Source organism: Sinocyclocheilus rhinocerous, unplaced genomic scaffold (assembly GCF_001515625.1).
Source record: "Sinocyclocheilus rhinocerous isolate Xijiao unplaced genomic scaffold, SAMN03320098_v1.1 scaffold226, whole genome shotgun sequence".
Lineage (NCBI taxonomy): Eukaryota > Metazoa > Chordata > Actinopteri > Cypriniformes > Cyprinidae > Sinocyclocheilus > Sinocyclocheilus rhinocerous.
In genome coordinates this window covers 1,482,740-1,500,400 of record NW_015631726.1, presented here as the reverse complement: position 1 = coordinate 1,500,400, position 17,661 = coordinate 1,482,740, and the positions used below count along the sequence as shown (strand labels likewise).

The 17,661-nt window shown below is 35.9% G+C and overlaps 1 protein-coding gene across 1 annotated transcript in view; it reads left to right on the top strand.

The window, feature by feature from the left end:
* LOC107741931 (uncharacterized) overlaps nucleotides 1–17,661 on the top strand; it is a 69,096-nt gene that overhangs the window by 2,567 nt on the left and 48,868 nt on the right. The window contains exons 2-17 of the mRNA XM_016554750.1: nucleotides 1,246–1,327; nucleotides 2,733–2,826; nucleotides 6,673–6,841; nucleotides 8,435–8,559; nucleotides 8,664–8,737; nucleotides 9,474–9,647; nucleotides 9,788–9,981; nucleotides 11,307–11,425; nucleotides 13,476–13,579; nucleotides 14,437–14,568; nucleotides 15,509–15,678; nucleotides 16,331–16,461; nucleotides 16,555–16,685; nucleotides 16,776–16,940; nucleotides 17,054–17,262; nucleotides 17,452–17,582. Coding sequence (XP_016410236.1) covers nucleotides 1,259–1,327; nucleotides 2,733–2,826; nucleotides 6,673–6,841; nucleotides 8,435–8,559; nucleotides 8,664–8,737; nucleotides 9,474–9,647; nucleotides 9,788–9,981; nucleotides 11,307–11,425; nucleotides 13,476–13,579; nucleotides 14,437–14,568; nucleotides 15,509–15,678; nucleotides 16,331–16,461; nucleotides 16,555–16,685; nucleotides 16,776–16,940; nucleotides 17,054–17,262; nucleotides 17,452–17,582 — 2,191 coding nt within the window. The 5' untranslated portion in view covers nucleotides 1,246–1,258. The remainder of the gene's footprint in view (nucleotides 1–1,245; nucleotides 1,328–2,732; nucleotides 2,827–6,672; nucleotides 6,842–8,434; nucleotides 8,560–8,663; nucleotides 8,738–9,473; nucleotides 9,648–9,787; nucleotides 9,982–11,306; nucleotides 11,426–13,475; nucleotides 13,580–14,436; nucleotides 14,569–15,508; nucleotides 15,679–16,330; nucleotides 16,462–16,554; nucleotides 16,686–16,775; nucleotides 16,941–17,053; nucleotides 17,263–17,451; nucleotides 17,583–17,661) is intronic.

Here is a 17,661-nt window from a genome sequence, read left to right as displayed (position 1 = left end):
AAAATACAAAAGTAAACATAGAACACAGCGACAGATAGTACACTACAGTTATGCCACTGCACTTACTTATGACCATAAGCAACAGTAAATAAATAAGTTTTAAGAAGAGACTTAAAATCAGCATATGTTGGTGCAGTTCTTATATAGGGTGGCAACTTGTTCCATAGCTGTGGAGCAGCCACTGAAAAGGCACGATCTCCTTTCGATTTCAAGTGTGTCCTTGGAACAGTCAACTGAAGACTACTAGTTGATTGAAGTTCCCTGGAGGCATTACAATGGAACAGAAGGAGATCGGAGATATATGATGGAGCCAGTCCATGGAAACCCTTATAAGCAAACAATAATGTTTTAAAATGGATACGATATTTAACTGGGAGATCAACACTGGATGGGGGCAAAAACAAAAGTGTTGCGTTTATAATTTTGTTCAGTATATGTTCCCTCTTCCTTGTTCCAGTTCACAATCGAGCGGCTGCATTTTGAACAAGTTGAAGACGAGAATATTTTTTTTACTCCGAATATATGAACTTACCTGTTTTAAATACTTTATAGAAAACACCAAATAGTTATGAAATAGCCTATGACAAGTACAGGGAGTCTCTCTCTTGCCCCCACCCACCCATGCACGATAATATCGTCTATCGGATTATTTGAAAATGACCATAAAAAAATTACCATATCGCCCAACACTAATGGTTAGCTTTTAATAGTACAATGATTAATTATCATAACGTGTGCCCTACTTTACCTACTGTAAAAGCTACTGTCCTACACTGTCTGACATGTTAAGTGACTAAAGCAGACCATCACAAATAATTATAATGGCAACAATACATGCTTACATGTTGTTGACTTTATACAGTATAGGGCTAAAGAACAGCATTCTTATTTAACAGTGGATGTAAGATGTACTCAATAAAAAGCATTCAAACATTTACTATGAAGTTTTCAATTAAAACATTTTTCAGAATGATACATACCTTTGTGGTAATTAATTATTAATGAATTTTATGTTTGATTGCTTCTTGATATTAAAGTGCAACTGATTATGAAACTTTAATTGTCTAATTGTTACCTGAGGTCCCACTTTTGCTAAACATAATAATATAATATAATATAATATAATATAATATAAATTTTGCCAAATAAATACTTGTTGTCTAGGTCTGAATCTATGCTGGAATTACTGATTTTTATTTCTACTTTTTAAAACTGAATTTTACTCTTGTTTTTCATTTCTATCAGCACCTCTCCTCTGATGGCCTCCTTCTTACAACAGTTAAGACTACTTCTCTGGAAAAATGGCCTCAGTGTCATCCGGCAGCCCGTGAGTAATCCCGCACACCTGTATACTTGAACAACAACAACAAAAACCTGATGCCCAGATTCAAATGATAATGTTAGCATTGATTCAGTGGAACTCTGTAGGTTCAGGTTTTCTGCCTAAATGTAACCATACAGACTTTGCGCAACATACATTTTCATATTGAATGTTAAAATGTAAAAGCAAATACTGCACACCTTTGGTTAGCTGATTTGCTGTAATAAAAATAACTTAACACTCCTCGGCATTATTTCTAAACTCTTTATCTTTGCTTAATTCAATTAAATTAAAGTTTATTTGTATAGCGCTTTTCACGATACAAATTGTTGCAAAGCAACTTTACAGCAAATTAAGTTTCTACAATATTTAGTGGTAGCTTATCAGTGGTGACTGTCAGTTAATGTACATATGGCAGAAATGTACGGAAAATCAATTAAAGACGTAATCAAACAGACGATGAACACTATTAACAGCAATTATCATATGATGCAATCAAACTTATAGCAAAATGTGGTAGTTCTGCATGTTGTTTCAGGGTTGGCATCATCTGAGGTCCTCTGAGGGGTTGGCATCATCTCTTCTCAGGTGTTCTGGATCCAGACTGAAGCTTGTGGGGATGTCAATCCCGTGGCAAAAACAGAGAAACAAAATAGAGACATAATTAGCGTAGCTGCTGTTCCAACCAAGCAAAATTGATTTGTTTAACCCAAACTAAAGAATAATAATGTGCATTTGATCAGATATAACTGCAGTACAAGATTATGAGATGCATTATTTGAATGCTTGGCCAAAGAGATGTCTTTAATCTAGATTTAAACAGAGAGAGTGTGTCTGAACCCCGAACATTATCAGGAAGGCTATTCCAGAGTTTGGGAGCCAAATGCGAAAAAGCTCTACCTCCTTTAGTGGACTTTGCTATCCTAGGTACTACCAAAAGTCCAGAGTTTTGCGACCTTAGGGAGCGTGATGGATTGTAGCGTGGTAGAAGACTAGTTAGGTATGCAGGAGCTAAACCATTAAGGGCCTTATAGGTAAGTAATAATATTTTGTAACTGATATGGAACTTAATAGGTAGCCAGTGCCGAGACTGTACAATTGGGGTAATTTTGCGCTGGCTACCTTAAGATAAAGCTTTATCTTTGCTTAACTCTTTATATTAGCTGTGGTTTATCACATTAATATTCTCTGTGTCCTTAAAACCTTATTCAGTAAGGTATTCTATACATATGCATATCTTATGATATGTTCAGATGGTTTTACATAAGTACAGACAGTAATATCTAAAATCAGTAATCCTTCCTAGTCCAGTTATTGGTTTTGATTTTATTTTATTCTGAGATTAATAACCATGTACAATATAACCAACAGTAAAATCTGACAGCATATTTGTTTGTTGATTTTTTTTCAGACCTGGTCGCTGGCTCTCCTTGTCTGGCCACTTGTGATCTTTATTATCTTGGCGATCACCCGTTCACAGTTTCCACCGAAACTCAGAGACACGTGTACGTACCTCTGTAACACATCATCCTATATTTAGACTGCAAAAGGAATCCATGTATCTATGTTTGTTGTGATCTCGTGGCGGGACAGTGTCTGAAGGCATTCTGAGTTGGTTAGAGATGGTGTAAGGTTATGTTTAAGGTTCTGAGCTTCTGACAAAAGAGTTGCGGGTTCAGTCCTGAGAAGGTCTGAGTCAGAAGCTGTGGAGTTAATGAGTTCACAATCCTGAATTATTACAATTATGCCCTCGAGCAAAACACTTATTCTCAGGTTATCCCATTGGGACTGTCATTGCACTTAGTGTGCTGTAACTTCCATATCCTAAAGCGTGTCTGCAAGGAATAGTTACAAAGCTGATGGTTTGATTCATAGCTTGATGGAGATATGTAGCTGAACATATCTTACTTCATTTTCCTGGCTTTATTAATCTTAAGCAGGCTGATGTCATCTCTTGAACATTTGACGTTATCCACCATGTCGTGCTTGGGAATGTTCTAGACTAGTGTTTTATTTCTACAGTACATAATGGATGGCCAGCTGCTAATCTCCCAATCTACATTATTCTTGTTTAATGTTTAATTATCCATATGCCTCCAGTTTTCTTTAAATATGATTTGGGATTAACTGGTCAAAAGACGTATTCTGTGCATTTATGTAATCTTTCTTTTTAAGCTGGCGGACTTCTGGGAGTTTTCTGTTATTTCACATTTTTCTCTTGAGGATTGGGTTGTTAGGCCTGGTCTTTCCCATAAGTAGCTCCCTTATGCCTTGTAGCGTTCTGTACAGGCAGACTCACTGTTTGTCTAATTGTATATCCATCCATAGAAACTCAAAACTCATTTGATAATGTGAGAAAACAAGTGCGAAAGCTTCCTAGCTAACAAGGAACATTCTCAGAACTTTGGCTTAATATGTACTAGGTTCAGTTGGTTCAGAGAACATTTAAAAGTTGCTTTCACAATCATGTTTGCAAAATAATAAAATTGAGTGTACACTTAATGTTTCCTCTAACATTCACATTTAACCAAGAAAAAATGCTTTTAAACGTTCAAAGCAGAATTCAGAATAACTTAACAACAACATTAGCTAAATGTTCTTAGAATATTTTTGTTTAATAATATTATTATTATATTTTTTGTTGGAACTTAACATTTGGTTATGAAAATAATCACATCTGTTATTAAATTTTAATGTATTAAAGACTAACTTAATGCAACAGTCCTAGTCAGTATTTCCTCATGTTAATAAAACTCTCTCTGTATATTTCAGCAAGTTGCTCTGATCAAATCATTTGTATACTTATCGCACCCTAAGTAGGCTTAGATTATGTCATGTTTATTTTAAATCTTTCTCTATAGTTTCTCTATGGTTTTGGTTCATTCAAACATTGTTTGCTGGACAAACATTGCATAAGGTCAATAATTCTACAGTATGAAACCTTTTAAGTGGTCACTCTCAGTCTATAGTAATGTACCTTTTGACTCCTTTTGTGTTTGTTTCTATGAAAGTCCTATACCATAAAACCAGACAGGAAAATCAAACATTCTCCCTCTCTGGGGAGAGAAAAACCAACCCAAGTTGAGAAAACATGATTGAGATCTCAATTGTTTTTTCCCAGACAGCAATGTGATTAAGTGGAGAACAAACAGAGACATTTTGCTGGTCTGATTCTCAGATTTTTCCTCTGAGAAAAAAAAGTATCTACAGTATTAATGTTTCTTTTTGCAGAGAACAAATAGGGCCACAAAGTCTGCTCAGATTTGCCAAGAAACCATAGTCTGCAATCAGATATCTAAAGATTTCAATATGAACATTATTAAGACAAAATCATGTGGGATTTTCTGAACAAGTCTACTGCTTTTAAAATTATGGGTGTCACTTCAGCAAATCCTTTTCAGTAGTATTTACTGGAATTTGAATGGTTTCTAAAGCAGAGAAATGCTTGACATTTTTTTAAAGGGGTCATATGATGCGATTTAAATTTTTCCTTTCTCTTTGAAGTGTTACAAGCTCTTGGTGCATAAAGAAGATCTGTAAAGTTGCAAAGACTAAAGTCTCAAATCCAAAGAGATATTCTTTATAAAAGTTAAGAGTCAACCACGCCTACCTAAAACTGCTCGTTCTAACACGCCGCACATGTGAAATACATCAACTTCGCGCTGTGGATCGCCAGATCGGCTTTCACCGTGGACGAAGCGGAGTCCAGCCCGGGGTCGTCACATGTGGTTGCCACAAGCCCGCCAGACGCTCCTTTGTCGAATCCGCCGGCCGCGCCGTACTCAAGCCCGCCCGCCTCCGCTCACTCAAGCCGGCCTCGTCTCACTCTAGGCCTCCGGCCGCCGCTCACTCTAGCCGCTCGTTGTGAAAGCGAAACTACTTTGTTTGGCCTTCCAAAAGAGGACACGACTAGAAATCAGTGGTTAAGTTGTATTTCACTGTTCCAAATGTACAGTATGTGGAAAATAATGTGTTTTTTTAACCTTAAACCGCATAAACACATTTCATTACACCAAATACACAAAATAATGCTCTTTTTAGCAACATCATATGACCCCTTTAAAATACTTTCACACTTTTTAATTTATTTTTGATGGTTGAGGAGCGAGGAGAATAATGGCACCTCATTGTACACAGTTTTTGCAGATGTTTATTTTATAGAGCAAACCTTTAAACAAGTTTATTGGCAGTCGATGATTGTTTACATTTTAACAGAAATTACCCAAATTTATCATAAAAAAGTGGAGGCTGTTTGCATTCGTTATATGCATTCTGTATATTCCTACAAATGTTAATACATTGTCGTATTTTTATTTCTTCCAGGATTTTTAAGAGAAAAATTTGTGGCTTTTTGTCCATGACTATTGGATTTGAGGTCATCTGTATACTGGACCTATACAAGTTGACTAAATAAACTTTTAGCACATACATATGCATTTAAAATGTGGAGTCATTCTCTTCCTAGAAAACAGACCAAAATATTGATAACTCATCTTGCTCACATGGGTATATACATGGTATTGACAAGCAAAGGCAAATCATGAATTGGATATGTTCTGTCTGATGTCCCATTTCAGTAGAACATATGTCAACACAATAACTGTGCTCAATAATCCATGCCATGAGGTATCCTTAAAATGTACTCACCCTCAGGCCATCCAAAAAGTAGATGAGTTTGTTTCACCAATGGAACAGATTTGGAGAAATTTAGCATTAGATCACTTGATCCTCTGCAGTGAATGGGTGCCGTCAGAATGAGAGTCCAAACCGCTGATAAAAACATCATGATATTCTACAAGTAATCCACATGACTCATAAAAGCTGCATATTTGTGATGTTTTTAACTTCAAGCTGTTGCTTCCGGGTAAAGTACAAGTCCTCTATCTATAATATTGCTTTCTACAGTGGAAAAGTCATTTTGTCTGAATCAGGAGAGAAATGTTCAAAGATCACACCAGATGAAACGTTATTATGGATTATGGATGCATATTTTGGCCAGAAGTGACAGCTTAAAGTTAAAACGCCTTGATGGATCTGTTTCTACAAAAACACTGCTTTTTACTTCACAATACGTTAATTAATGGACTGGAGTCATGTGGATTACTTGTGGATTATTGTGATGTTTTTATCAGCTGTTTGGACTCTCATTCTGATGGTACCCATTCACTGCTGAGGATCCATTGGTGAGCATGTGGTGTAATGATAAATTTCCCCAAGTCTCAAACTCATGTACATCTTACATTCTACATCATTTTCCACAAATTTTATTTTTTGGTCGAACTATTCCTTTAACCCTAAAAAAACAACAACCTCTCAGCAACTAAAGTTAAACTCTGTGCTGTTTCTTTCAGGCTATGTGGCGCCTAGAAACCTTCCGAGCACCGGGTTCTTCCCTTTCCTGCAGACACTCATGTGTAGCACCGACAGTTCATGCACCAGCAAATCCTACCTAACAGAAGGACAGTCCAAATCGTACTGGTACACAGGTCGTCGCCACCGCAGGGATGCTGAATCTCACAAGTAATGCATGTGCAAAATAACACATTTCCAGAAATATTGTCTTACCCTTTCAGTTGTTTCATGTTGCACCAGATTCTCAGAAAACCTGAGGTCTGGTCTTGTTTTGATTTCAGTATTATGATGAACTTCAGATGTGAACATTAATGGTGATATTTATGAGCCAGCACCCTAAAGCCATGTGCTGTAGATGTCTGATAAAGATGGCTCAGTTCAAAATGACAATGGCCACACCTGTAGGTTGATGCGTCACTAATGAGATGATAATGGACCTTATGGCAAAACACTGCACCTCCTGTGACATCGCTGTCCCCTTTGCCTTAGTCAGTATTCATAAAGCTAAGAATTCTCTTATTTGGTCAGTTGATCAGCAAAAGCTTTTGGCTGCTTTATAGAGAAATGTTGACTAAACCTGTTTGTTCAACAGCTCTTTTAATGCTGTGTATATTGTCTCCAGGTTGAGTCAACAATAAAACCTTCTGTAGTCAAAACCTTTGCTGGGTCATTGTTGCTGAAGAATGTTGGTGAAATGGAAATTTTTACATGCTATTTTCCTTTAAAACAAAAAGACACACTGTAAATATAACTACTTAAAAAGTGCAACTTCTTAAAAAATATTTTTGATTGTAAAGTGCATGATTATAACTAAAAAAGTGTTTGTCTAAAGCACTGTGGTATAAACCCATATTACATTGTTTGAAAATAGATAAGTAAGATAATTTGCTTTAAATTTATCTCTGTTATGATCTACCCATCATCGCTCAAAAACTGTATGACAGTTTCTTCCTTGTGAAACACAAAAGGAGAAAAAAAATGTCAAAACCTTTCCGTACATTCGGTCCACTTTCTTCCAGATAAAAACATTAATATTAGACATCTAACCTGTAAATTAACAAAGTTTAAAAAAAAAGGTATTTACCTATAAGAATTAACGATTATTGCTTAAACATTTTCAGTGGAATTGCTCTATAAAATGAAATAAAATAAAATAAGTAAAACAAAATAAAATAGATAAAAGTCTGTAACAGTGAAAGAGTAAATATTAGATTAAAGTTTGTTAATTTAGTTGAATAAAGGTTGAAAAAATAGAAAAGGCTTTAAGACACTATTTTGCTTTAACATACACCACAAAAGATTTTATTGAGTGTATAATAATATAATATTAAAATACATACTTTTAAAAATAAGGGGGTGGCAGAAACTCCCATGGCAGCATTGCTTCTTTTCGACTTCCTTTTATTAATTCAATTTCTTTGTGCGCTCTGAACAAACTCGCTACCAGCTCATAATGTGTAGGAGGGTTTAAATTCACAGGACTTTTTTGTGTAATCCTTTACCTAGTTATCGTTAAATAATGCTTCATCTTTCACTGTGACGTGTGCTTTTAAATAATCTGTCTATCATGTTTCTTTTTTGTGTAGACTTGTGCAAAGACGTCAGCATTTACATAACCATACATGTCTATGTTATAACCATGTTAAATATGTTATAACCATATTCTATATTTTTAGTAACAAAACTATTGTTTATTTAGTTTAATTTTAGTGTATTATGGTTCTTGTACTGTATATACCCATGGTCCTCTTTATATTTCAGTCTACCAACACTGTTCCATGGCCTGCCTCCACTGGCCCATCTACAGAAGGGAGGACTGATTCACTCAATCCTTAAAAGGGATACATCAAATCCAGAGCTCCTAGTGCTATGGGATAGGATGCTCAGTATGTATATTTTCATCCGTCTTTTAATACAAAGCCACTCAGTGTTAAATAATTGATAATGTGTCAGTCAATGTTTTTAACTGTGTTGTTTACAATATTTTAAGATTCCAGCTTTCAAAACATTCCCAATGTGACTTCAGTCATGCAAACTTTTAATAACACCGTACTGGTTGATCAGGTTAGTGATGAGTGTTTTCTGTATTCTTGACATATCCATGTTTTTTTTTGTATATATAAAAAGTTTTATTTTATTTTATTTTATTTTTTCTTATTATTTTTAGGAGATAATACAAAATATAATCTTTTTTTTTTGTAATATTAATAGTATTCAATGTATGTTGTGTATTTTATGTACTGGTCCATTAAAAAGTCCATTATGATTTCAATGGTTACACTTTATTTTAAGGTGTCCTTGTTACAGTGCAATTATACATTTCTGTACTGAGTAATATTAATTAACTACATGTACTTATTATATGGTTATGGTGAGAATTAGGGTTTGGCTTAGGGTTACTTGCATGTAATTATGCATAATTTATTGTTATTATAATAGTAAGTACATGTAACAAGGACACCTTAAAATAAAGTGTTACCATTTCAATGTATATTTTATCATGCAATATGGCTACCTAAAAGGATAGTTCACCCAAAATTTTGTTGTCGTTTACATTTACTCACCTGTATGTTGTTCCAAACCTGTATGAATTTTTGTCTTCTGTTGAACACAAAAGAAGATATTCTGAAGAATGTTGATAACCAAACATTTACTGGTAGCCATTGACTTCCACAGTATTTGTTTCCATACTGTGTAATTCAATGGCTACCAGCAACTGTTTGGTTACCAACTTTCTTTAAAATAGCATTCTTCAAAGTCCAATTGCTTACATCATTGATTTTATTTTTCTTTGTTGTAGACAATGGAGTCTGTTTGGGAATCTGTGAGCGTCTTGAAAAAATCCTTATGCAGCTTCTCCGTGACTGCCATCAACACATCAGCCAGTACCCAGGATCTCTTTACACAAGGCTTAATAAACTTCTGCAGCTCCAACGATACTGTTCTGGAAGCATCCTTGCTCACCCTGAACCAGGTGGGGTCAGACCTCCCACACTGTTCATAATCTTTCAGTCTAGTCACATTATGCCCACATATGTCCAATTAAAAAGAGCCATTAAATGAACCATTAGACAGCACTTTGATGTTCATCTGTTTACTTGTGTGGGTCGCCAGGTGCTGACAGAAATGCTGCTCAATAACCCGACAGAAGTATTGGGATCAATTGGAGGGACTGTGGTGGTCCTAGATATGCTTCAACAGGAGACGTCAGTGTGGGACTTCCTACTTGGCTTGCCTGATCTCTTCCTAAAGCCAACAGATGAAGAGATACTAAATGCTGGAGCAGAGGAATTGGAAGATCTTAAAAAGTGAGTGTTTTGCTCACATACACTACTATTCAAATGTTTGGAATTCAGACTTTTTTTTCAATTAATACTTTTATTCAGATAGGATGCATTAAACTGATCAAAAGTGACAGTAAAGACATTTATAATGCTACAAAAGAGTTTTATTTCAAATAAATGCTGTTCTCTTTCTATCCATCAAATAACCCTACAACAAAAATTGCAGCACGGTTTCCACAAAAATATTGCTGCACAACTGTTTTCAATATTAAAATAATAAGAAATGTTTCTTAAAGGGGTCATGAACTGCCTTTGTTTTTTTATTTTGTACTATTCTCTGAGGCCCACTTACTGTATAATGTTATCACGATTTTTAAATAAAAAAAAAATCATAATTTAGAAGTAATAGGCTAATAGTTGTGTATGTTTGACAGCCTACATCCTTTATAGATGGACGCTGCTGTGATTTAGGTTAAAAACGCATAAATACTCAGTACATATCAAACCATCTGTAATAACAGACAAAGCAATAGTGATCATGTAATAAAAAGTTACTCACACTTGTGTGGTGCGACATATAGTCGGCACAGCATCATCTATTATTTTCAATCTTTCTGAAAATCCTGCATCAAATTGTGCTTTGTTTGTAAACGAATACACGGTAAAATGAAGTGAACAAAGGACTGGGTTCTTACTGACGCAGTCTGGCACTTCAAAATAAAGTTCATCAAATAAAGTTTATCGTTTGAATTCTGTGTAGACCTGGGTTTGGCTGTCTTGTTATTTACACTACATGCGTGAAACAGTGGGCGGGGCTAAACACGCAGCGATGTAGAAGCAGGTATTGATTTTCATCTGCGGAGGCGGTGTTTAGCCACACTATTACGTCGTAAAGTGGCACATTCCACAAGCTGTCATTTTGGCAGATATAAGCTGTTTTTAGACTAACGAGAAAGTTTTGAGTTTTGTAACTTACACAATGTTTTTATATACCTCTTATATGTAAAAGGATCAAGGGAATTTTGATTTCTCAGTTCATGAAACCTTTAAGTACCGAATAAGCATTATTAGAATGATTTCCGAAGGATCACGTGACACTGAAGGCTGCACTTTGTATTTTGTGCACTGGAAATTTCAGCCAGATCAATGCCTGTTTACTCCTTGTGCATGTTTTTTAGTTCTGGGAATTCCATACCCACATTAGTATGTGGTTGCCCAACTTGATTTTCCAAATTCAGTCTGATGTGTTTATCCACACTACACTCCCATTATGTGTGACATGCGTGCTTGTAATGTTTGTGTTTGTTGACTGGTTTCAAAGAATCTCAGCCTCTCTTATTTGCATTTAGTGCCTTGACATTTCTCCAGAGGACTTTCCCTCATGCCAACATCTCTACTGCTGTCACAAACCCAGTCATCACTAAAGGCATTGGCGTTCTCAACTACATGAGTGCTTGGAAAGGGAGAGGTATGTTGAAGATGACATGCTGGACATGTTTTGTGAGCTGCATGGTATTTGTGGCAACCTATTTAATGGCACTGCCATTTCCTTAATTACAAGGCAATGCCTATTAATTCAAGCTGAAAGTAGTTTCACATATTATTTTTTTGTATTGTATTGGCACTCACAGGCTGCTCAGGGTTGCACATACACATGCCTCGTTTTAAAGAAATTATGGGTTTGGAAAGTTTCAGCCAGGGCAACATGTGTTGTGATGACCCTCATGTTGTTCCAAACCTGTATTTATTCCAGAACTGTTTTGAAGAATACAGAAGAATCTACACCCATATAAACAAAAGCATACAGTTACTGCCAAGTTTCAAAAAGGACAGAAAAGTCACCCTTAAAGTATCATAAAGTGGTTCATGCTATTTTTTTTTTTGGTTCATAAAAGTGGTTCATTCTAGTTTTTCATCTCGACATGTTGAATTTATTGTATGAGATTTTTTTTATTTTCATTAGAGAAGGATAAACAGGGAAGGTTGTTATACAGAACATGTATGGTTACTACTATTCTGCCCTTGAGTAAGGTTCTTAACCTCAGGTTGCTGGCTGCCAGGTTGCTTACTATCTTTGGGGAGATGTTGATTATTAGGGGAATTAGAGACCAATGAGTCTATTGTCAAAACCAGTCTGGACTACGTGTTCTATGTGCACCACACCCTGTCTTATAAAAGGTGAGCATCCTACTTGGCAAGGTGAAAAATTATCATCACATGACAATTACAGCCTGTTCTCATAAAAGAAAGCTAAGTGAATTTTATTATATGAGTACTTAAAACTGAAGGGTGTATTTTTTATTGTTAAATTTTTTTTAAATTGTTTTTTTTATCCCTGTTTAAAGGGGTCATATGATGCGATTTCAAGTTTTCCTTTCTCTTTGGAGTGTTACAAGCTCTTGGTGCATAAAGAAGATCTGTAAAGTTGCAAAGACTAAAGTCTCAAATCCAAAGAGATATTCTTTATAAAAGTTAAGAGTCAGCCACACCTACCTAAAACGGCCGTTCTAACACGCCCCGCCTACAATAATGTACAGTATTTGAAAAATAATGTGTTTTTTGAACATTAAAGCATGTCAACATATTCTGTTACACCAAATACACAAAATAATGATCTTTAAAATAGCATCATATGACCCCTTTAATATGTGCAGATATTCATATTCAAGCTATTCATAGGATGATTGTCTGGTTGTTTGACTATTGGGAGGCAGGGGGAGTGTTCCGGAAACCAGTTTGAAAACAGTCATTTTTTACAAATTTGTCATGCTACTGACACAGAAATTACACATTTTAGAATTAAATGGTTAGTTCACCCAAAAATTTGCACATAAATTACTCACCCTTAAGTAATCCTAGGTGTATATGACTTTCTTCTTTCAGACGAATCCAGTCGGAGTTATATTAAAAATGATCTTTGATCTTTCAAGCTGTTTAATGCCACTCAGCGGGTGTTGCATGCATTAGCTTAAAGGGTTAGTTCACCCAAAAATGAAAATTAGCCCATAAATTACTCACCCTCAAGTCATCCTAGGTGTATAGATTAGCTAGATTAAAGTGATTATTACGTTTTGAATACGGATTTTTTCTTACAAAAACGCATCGATTCGCTACAGGAGGCCTTTGTTCACCCCCCTGAGCCGTGTGAGATGGTATTTTTTATGGATGGGCGCTTTTTATTTAACTTCTTTTGGACTGATGCATGCAACACCCGCTGAGTGGCATTGTGACTTAACAGCTTGAAAGATTTAAGACAATTTTTAATATAACTCCAACTGGATTCGTCTGAAAGAAGAAAGTCATATACACCTAGGATGACTTGAGGGTGAGTAATTTATGGGCTAATTTTAATTTTTGGGTGAACTAACCCTTTAACTTACACTCTGGTATTTTGACCAGCATGTTCCCCAAAATGTGGATTGACATGCAACTTTCAAGTGCATTAGAATGCTGTCTGCCTCAAGAGCTCTCATGTGTTGGTTAAAAGTGCAGTCACATTTTTCTCTCGTTTTAAACAGATGTGTATTTCAAACTGAGTGATGTCGTGACCCCAAGCAGCATTGCTCTACTTAGCTCAGACATGAGAGACCTTATCAACCAAATCCAGATTCCTCTCGATAAGGTAGGCCTTTCATGGTTGCTCAGTGCAGGTTCTTTGTTCAGAAAAGGAGTGTTTATTCAACTTGTGCATAAAGCCAAAAGCTCCATAGACTTTGAGAAAATAAATTCCTTTGAAACACTTTTTCACACTTTAACTTATATTTAATTTGTCCACAAATTACATCCAACAGTGTATATGCATGCATCAAAAGTTGTCTTGTGTTTTTTTTTCATAAAAGTCATGAACATTTCCACCAGTGTCATATCTCAAGTTTTGTATTGTTTTTAATATTATCCTGTGGTGGAAAAGGCAGCGATTGAAGTAACATTTTAAACTAAAAATTATTTTTTGTCTTGCTAAGGCTAGCATTTTATGTGCATTAAATATACACACATTTTCACACTTTTTGCATACATTTTGAAATACAGTATGATTAGAAATGATGCACAATATGAATATTCTGTTCGTAAGTTGTATTTAGTGATTATTCTTTATTCATTTCGTATTACAGTTGATTTCACTAGAGTTTGGTGTTAGTGTGTTACTAAGTTAACAACAACATAATACTCTAGCATTAAACTCTTCACTGATACATTTAGTTATTGTATTTCAATATGGAGAAATTGCATAAATTGACAAAATGGCATAAATTGACAAAATGAGAGCTTGATTAGCAATGACGCACAATGAAAATACTGTTCACAAAAGATATATTGCAACATTTTTCCACATGGGGATTGACATATCATGCTCTAATGTTGCTTACGTAGGCTAGAACCAGCCCAACTGTTTTTTATTGTTTAAAGTTTAGGAGTTTATACTGTATAAACAAACACAAATAACTACACAATAATTCACACATATTTTGATCTTCTCAGACTCAAGTGCTGTTCAACGAGGCAGACTTTCGTACCTTTTTGTGTGACCAAAACATCATCGCATCCTATTGTTGGAGTTGGGAAGCGGGCAAGATATTTGAAGGGATAAATACATGGAAAGTTGTTGAACAGGTACATTTCTTATATATAGGTATCTACTAATACTGCTTTTCTATTTTTAGAAATAAGCCATATTAAATTACACTTCATTCTTGGACTTTACTAACCTGTGTGGTCACACTTTATATTAGGTGGCCTTAACTACTATGTACTTACATAAAAAAAATAGTACAATACAATGTACTTATTGTGGTTATATTGTATTGCAAAACACATTTGCTGCTATTGAGGTGGGATATGGGTAAGGTTAGGAACAGGTTTGGTGGTTTGGGTAGGTTTAAGGGTGGGTTAGGGTGTAAGGGATGGGTCAACAGTGTAATTATAAATGTAATTACAGAAATTAATTACAGATGTAGCTACATATAGGTATTTTTAAAAATATAAGTACAATGTAAAAACATGTATGTACACAATAAGTGCATTGTATCAAATTATTAATTTAAATGTAAGTACATAGTAGTTAAGGCCACCTAATATAAAGCGGGACCACTGTTGTAGTTGAGAGGGTGAGAAACACTCATTTGCAGTTCCTCTTCCCTACCTGCTATCTTGTGGGAAAACACACAAACATCAGCTGCACTTGTTACCCAGGAAACCAGCTCAGTCTAAACACAAAACAACACGCTAACAGCCCTGAGACTGATTGCATAAAAAGCATGTATATGCAGCAGTCCTCAGGGAACACCAATTAGACATTCCCCTCACCACAGAGGGAACTCCACAACAATATCCAATCACCATTATTTTAAATTCAAAAGTCATGCAGCATATGACAAATACCATGCAGAGTAATTAGTAGGACTGTCACATTGACAATTACATACAAATATTACATACTATATTTGGAACAAACCCACTTGCATAGGCCTTTAACTCTGCGTTACATTTAAATTATGCATGCTGTTACTAAATACATCTGTACCAATAACATCTTCATGTCTCATCCCTACAGGTGCTGTTGACCTGGAGTCAGACCTCTGCCTCGGCAGACATAGCCTTCACTAAGGAGGTGTTCAGCAGCTTACTGGGCCTAGTCTCTCCATCAAGCCTGGATGCTGTTCTCAAACACACCAGGTCCCAGCGCAGCAGTGATGCTCAGCCACAGAGCCTGGGGGAACAATTGTATGTCAACCCAGACTACTTTGCATGTGTTTAGATGGAATTAGATGCAGTAATTAAATGTGAAACTGATCTGTTTTTCTGTAACAAATACAGTTATCCTTTTGGATCTGTATTTCACATTAAGTGATGACCCAACACAGTATCAAACTCATATTAATTGTATTGTATGGGTTGTATTTTCTCTTACCTCTCATAGTTTTGGTTGCTATTTTTGAGAATGAGTGCATGTCATGCATCATGTCTGTGGTGGCATCTGCCAAATCTGGTTTGGTTATGCCATGTGACAGATGAATTTGTGCTTGAATACCATTGAGTTTGCTTCCAGGATGTAGTTTTTTTTTTACTTTAGTAGTTAGATTTTTAAATCAGTCAAACTATACAGATGCAGCACGTTTTCACCTACACTGTGCAACTGCTTGTTACTGCTGGTTTAACAAGAGAGTTTAAGTATTAGTCCACTACTTTTTATATGAATATGGGTTTTATATAAAAAAACAAAACCAGGTTCTTGTACAACTCTTTTTAAAATTTTATTCTCACTGCCATTTCCTGCTGGTTCAGCTGACATCTGAATGAGGAAAATAAAGTAAAATAAAATAAAATAAAAATAAAGTTTTTAAAAGTCCAACCTATTCACCATTTTCCAATTCAGAGTCTTCGGATTAAGCAGTACAGCATTTGATTTTCTACAAGACATGCCTGGCTGGGAATACATTCAGACTTTCATGATGGCTGGCCATTCATCCATGCAGGTGGCGAGAGTTGCAATGGAAGTACAGCTACGTATGTATCAGCATGTGCAGAGAATTATGCAATGCAAACAACTTCCAATGCTTGACACACCGATTAACTGAATTATCATTATCTGTTTCACAGCATTCATTGATGTGGTCCTGAGGGATGCCAAGTATGTCCAGGAGGCCTTCCTTTCTCTAATGCAGAATGAGACCTTTGCTAAGGCCTGGGCTGACCATGCCATGGACTCTATTGTGCAAACCATGGCCAATGTGGGTCAAAAAGTCTAAGTGTGTGCTTCTTGTAGTTTTCATTAAAGTCTTAATTTGTCATATTGGGTGTCCTCTAATATTTTCATACAGGTTCTAGAGGGTCACACTAGCTGCAAAGACCTTTCTGCTCCCTGGGCTTGGATGTCAACATACAGCTCTATAGACCTTCAGTTGTGGGGCACTCTAGTTTGCGCTGGGAATGACACACGTCTTGAGGAAATGCTGTTAACATCACTTTTGCCAGTAACTGAGAAGGTAAGGGGGTGTATTTAGAAGTAATGGCCAGAACATTTCTAACCTTGTTATTATTTGACAAAAAATGGAAATTAACCATTATATTACTGTCTAAACTAAATGTGTTTTCACAGATCCAGCAGTTGGTTGATGCTGTGAATGGAACTGTAATGTACAATGTCACACCCTCAATACTTATGGCAGAGTGGCACAACCTGTACACAACCGCCCTGCAGTATGTCACTGCCCTCCAGAACTTGCAAACTGTGCTTAATGAGAACTATTTTGCAGCTTGGATCCCTGGGAACATTTCAGTTGGATTGTCCCAAATTCTTTTGACCAGGTCAGAAACCTAGTAATTGTCAATAACTACTATGTGACTAGGACGTTGCTTGTTTATAATTGTATCAAGTGGTGAACTAAACTAAAACAGTCCCTGTACAAAACGGAGCTCTGTCTAGCTAAGTACCTTTATCACTTATTAAATGCATTTTATATGTTTATTTGCATTTTAATTTTTTTTGTGAAACAGCGCTACTGGCACATTTGAGAACATGGGTTCTCTGCTAGAGAACAGCTATCTGTGGCCCTCCATGGAACCATATGTCCATATGGCTTATTGGATTTTGACCTACCAACCTAATGCCACTGCATCACCAAACTGTGAGTGTAAAAAAATTATGAATATTGGATAAATTGGTTCACTTTGTTTTATGGGCTAATTTTCATTTTTGGGTGAACT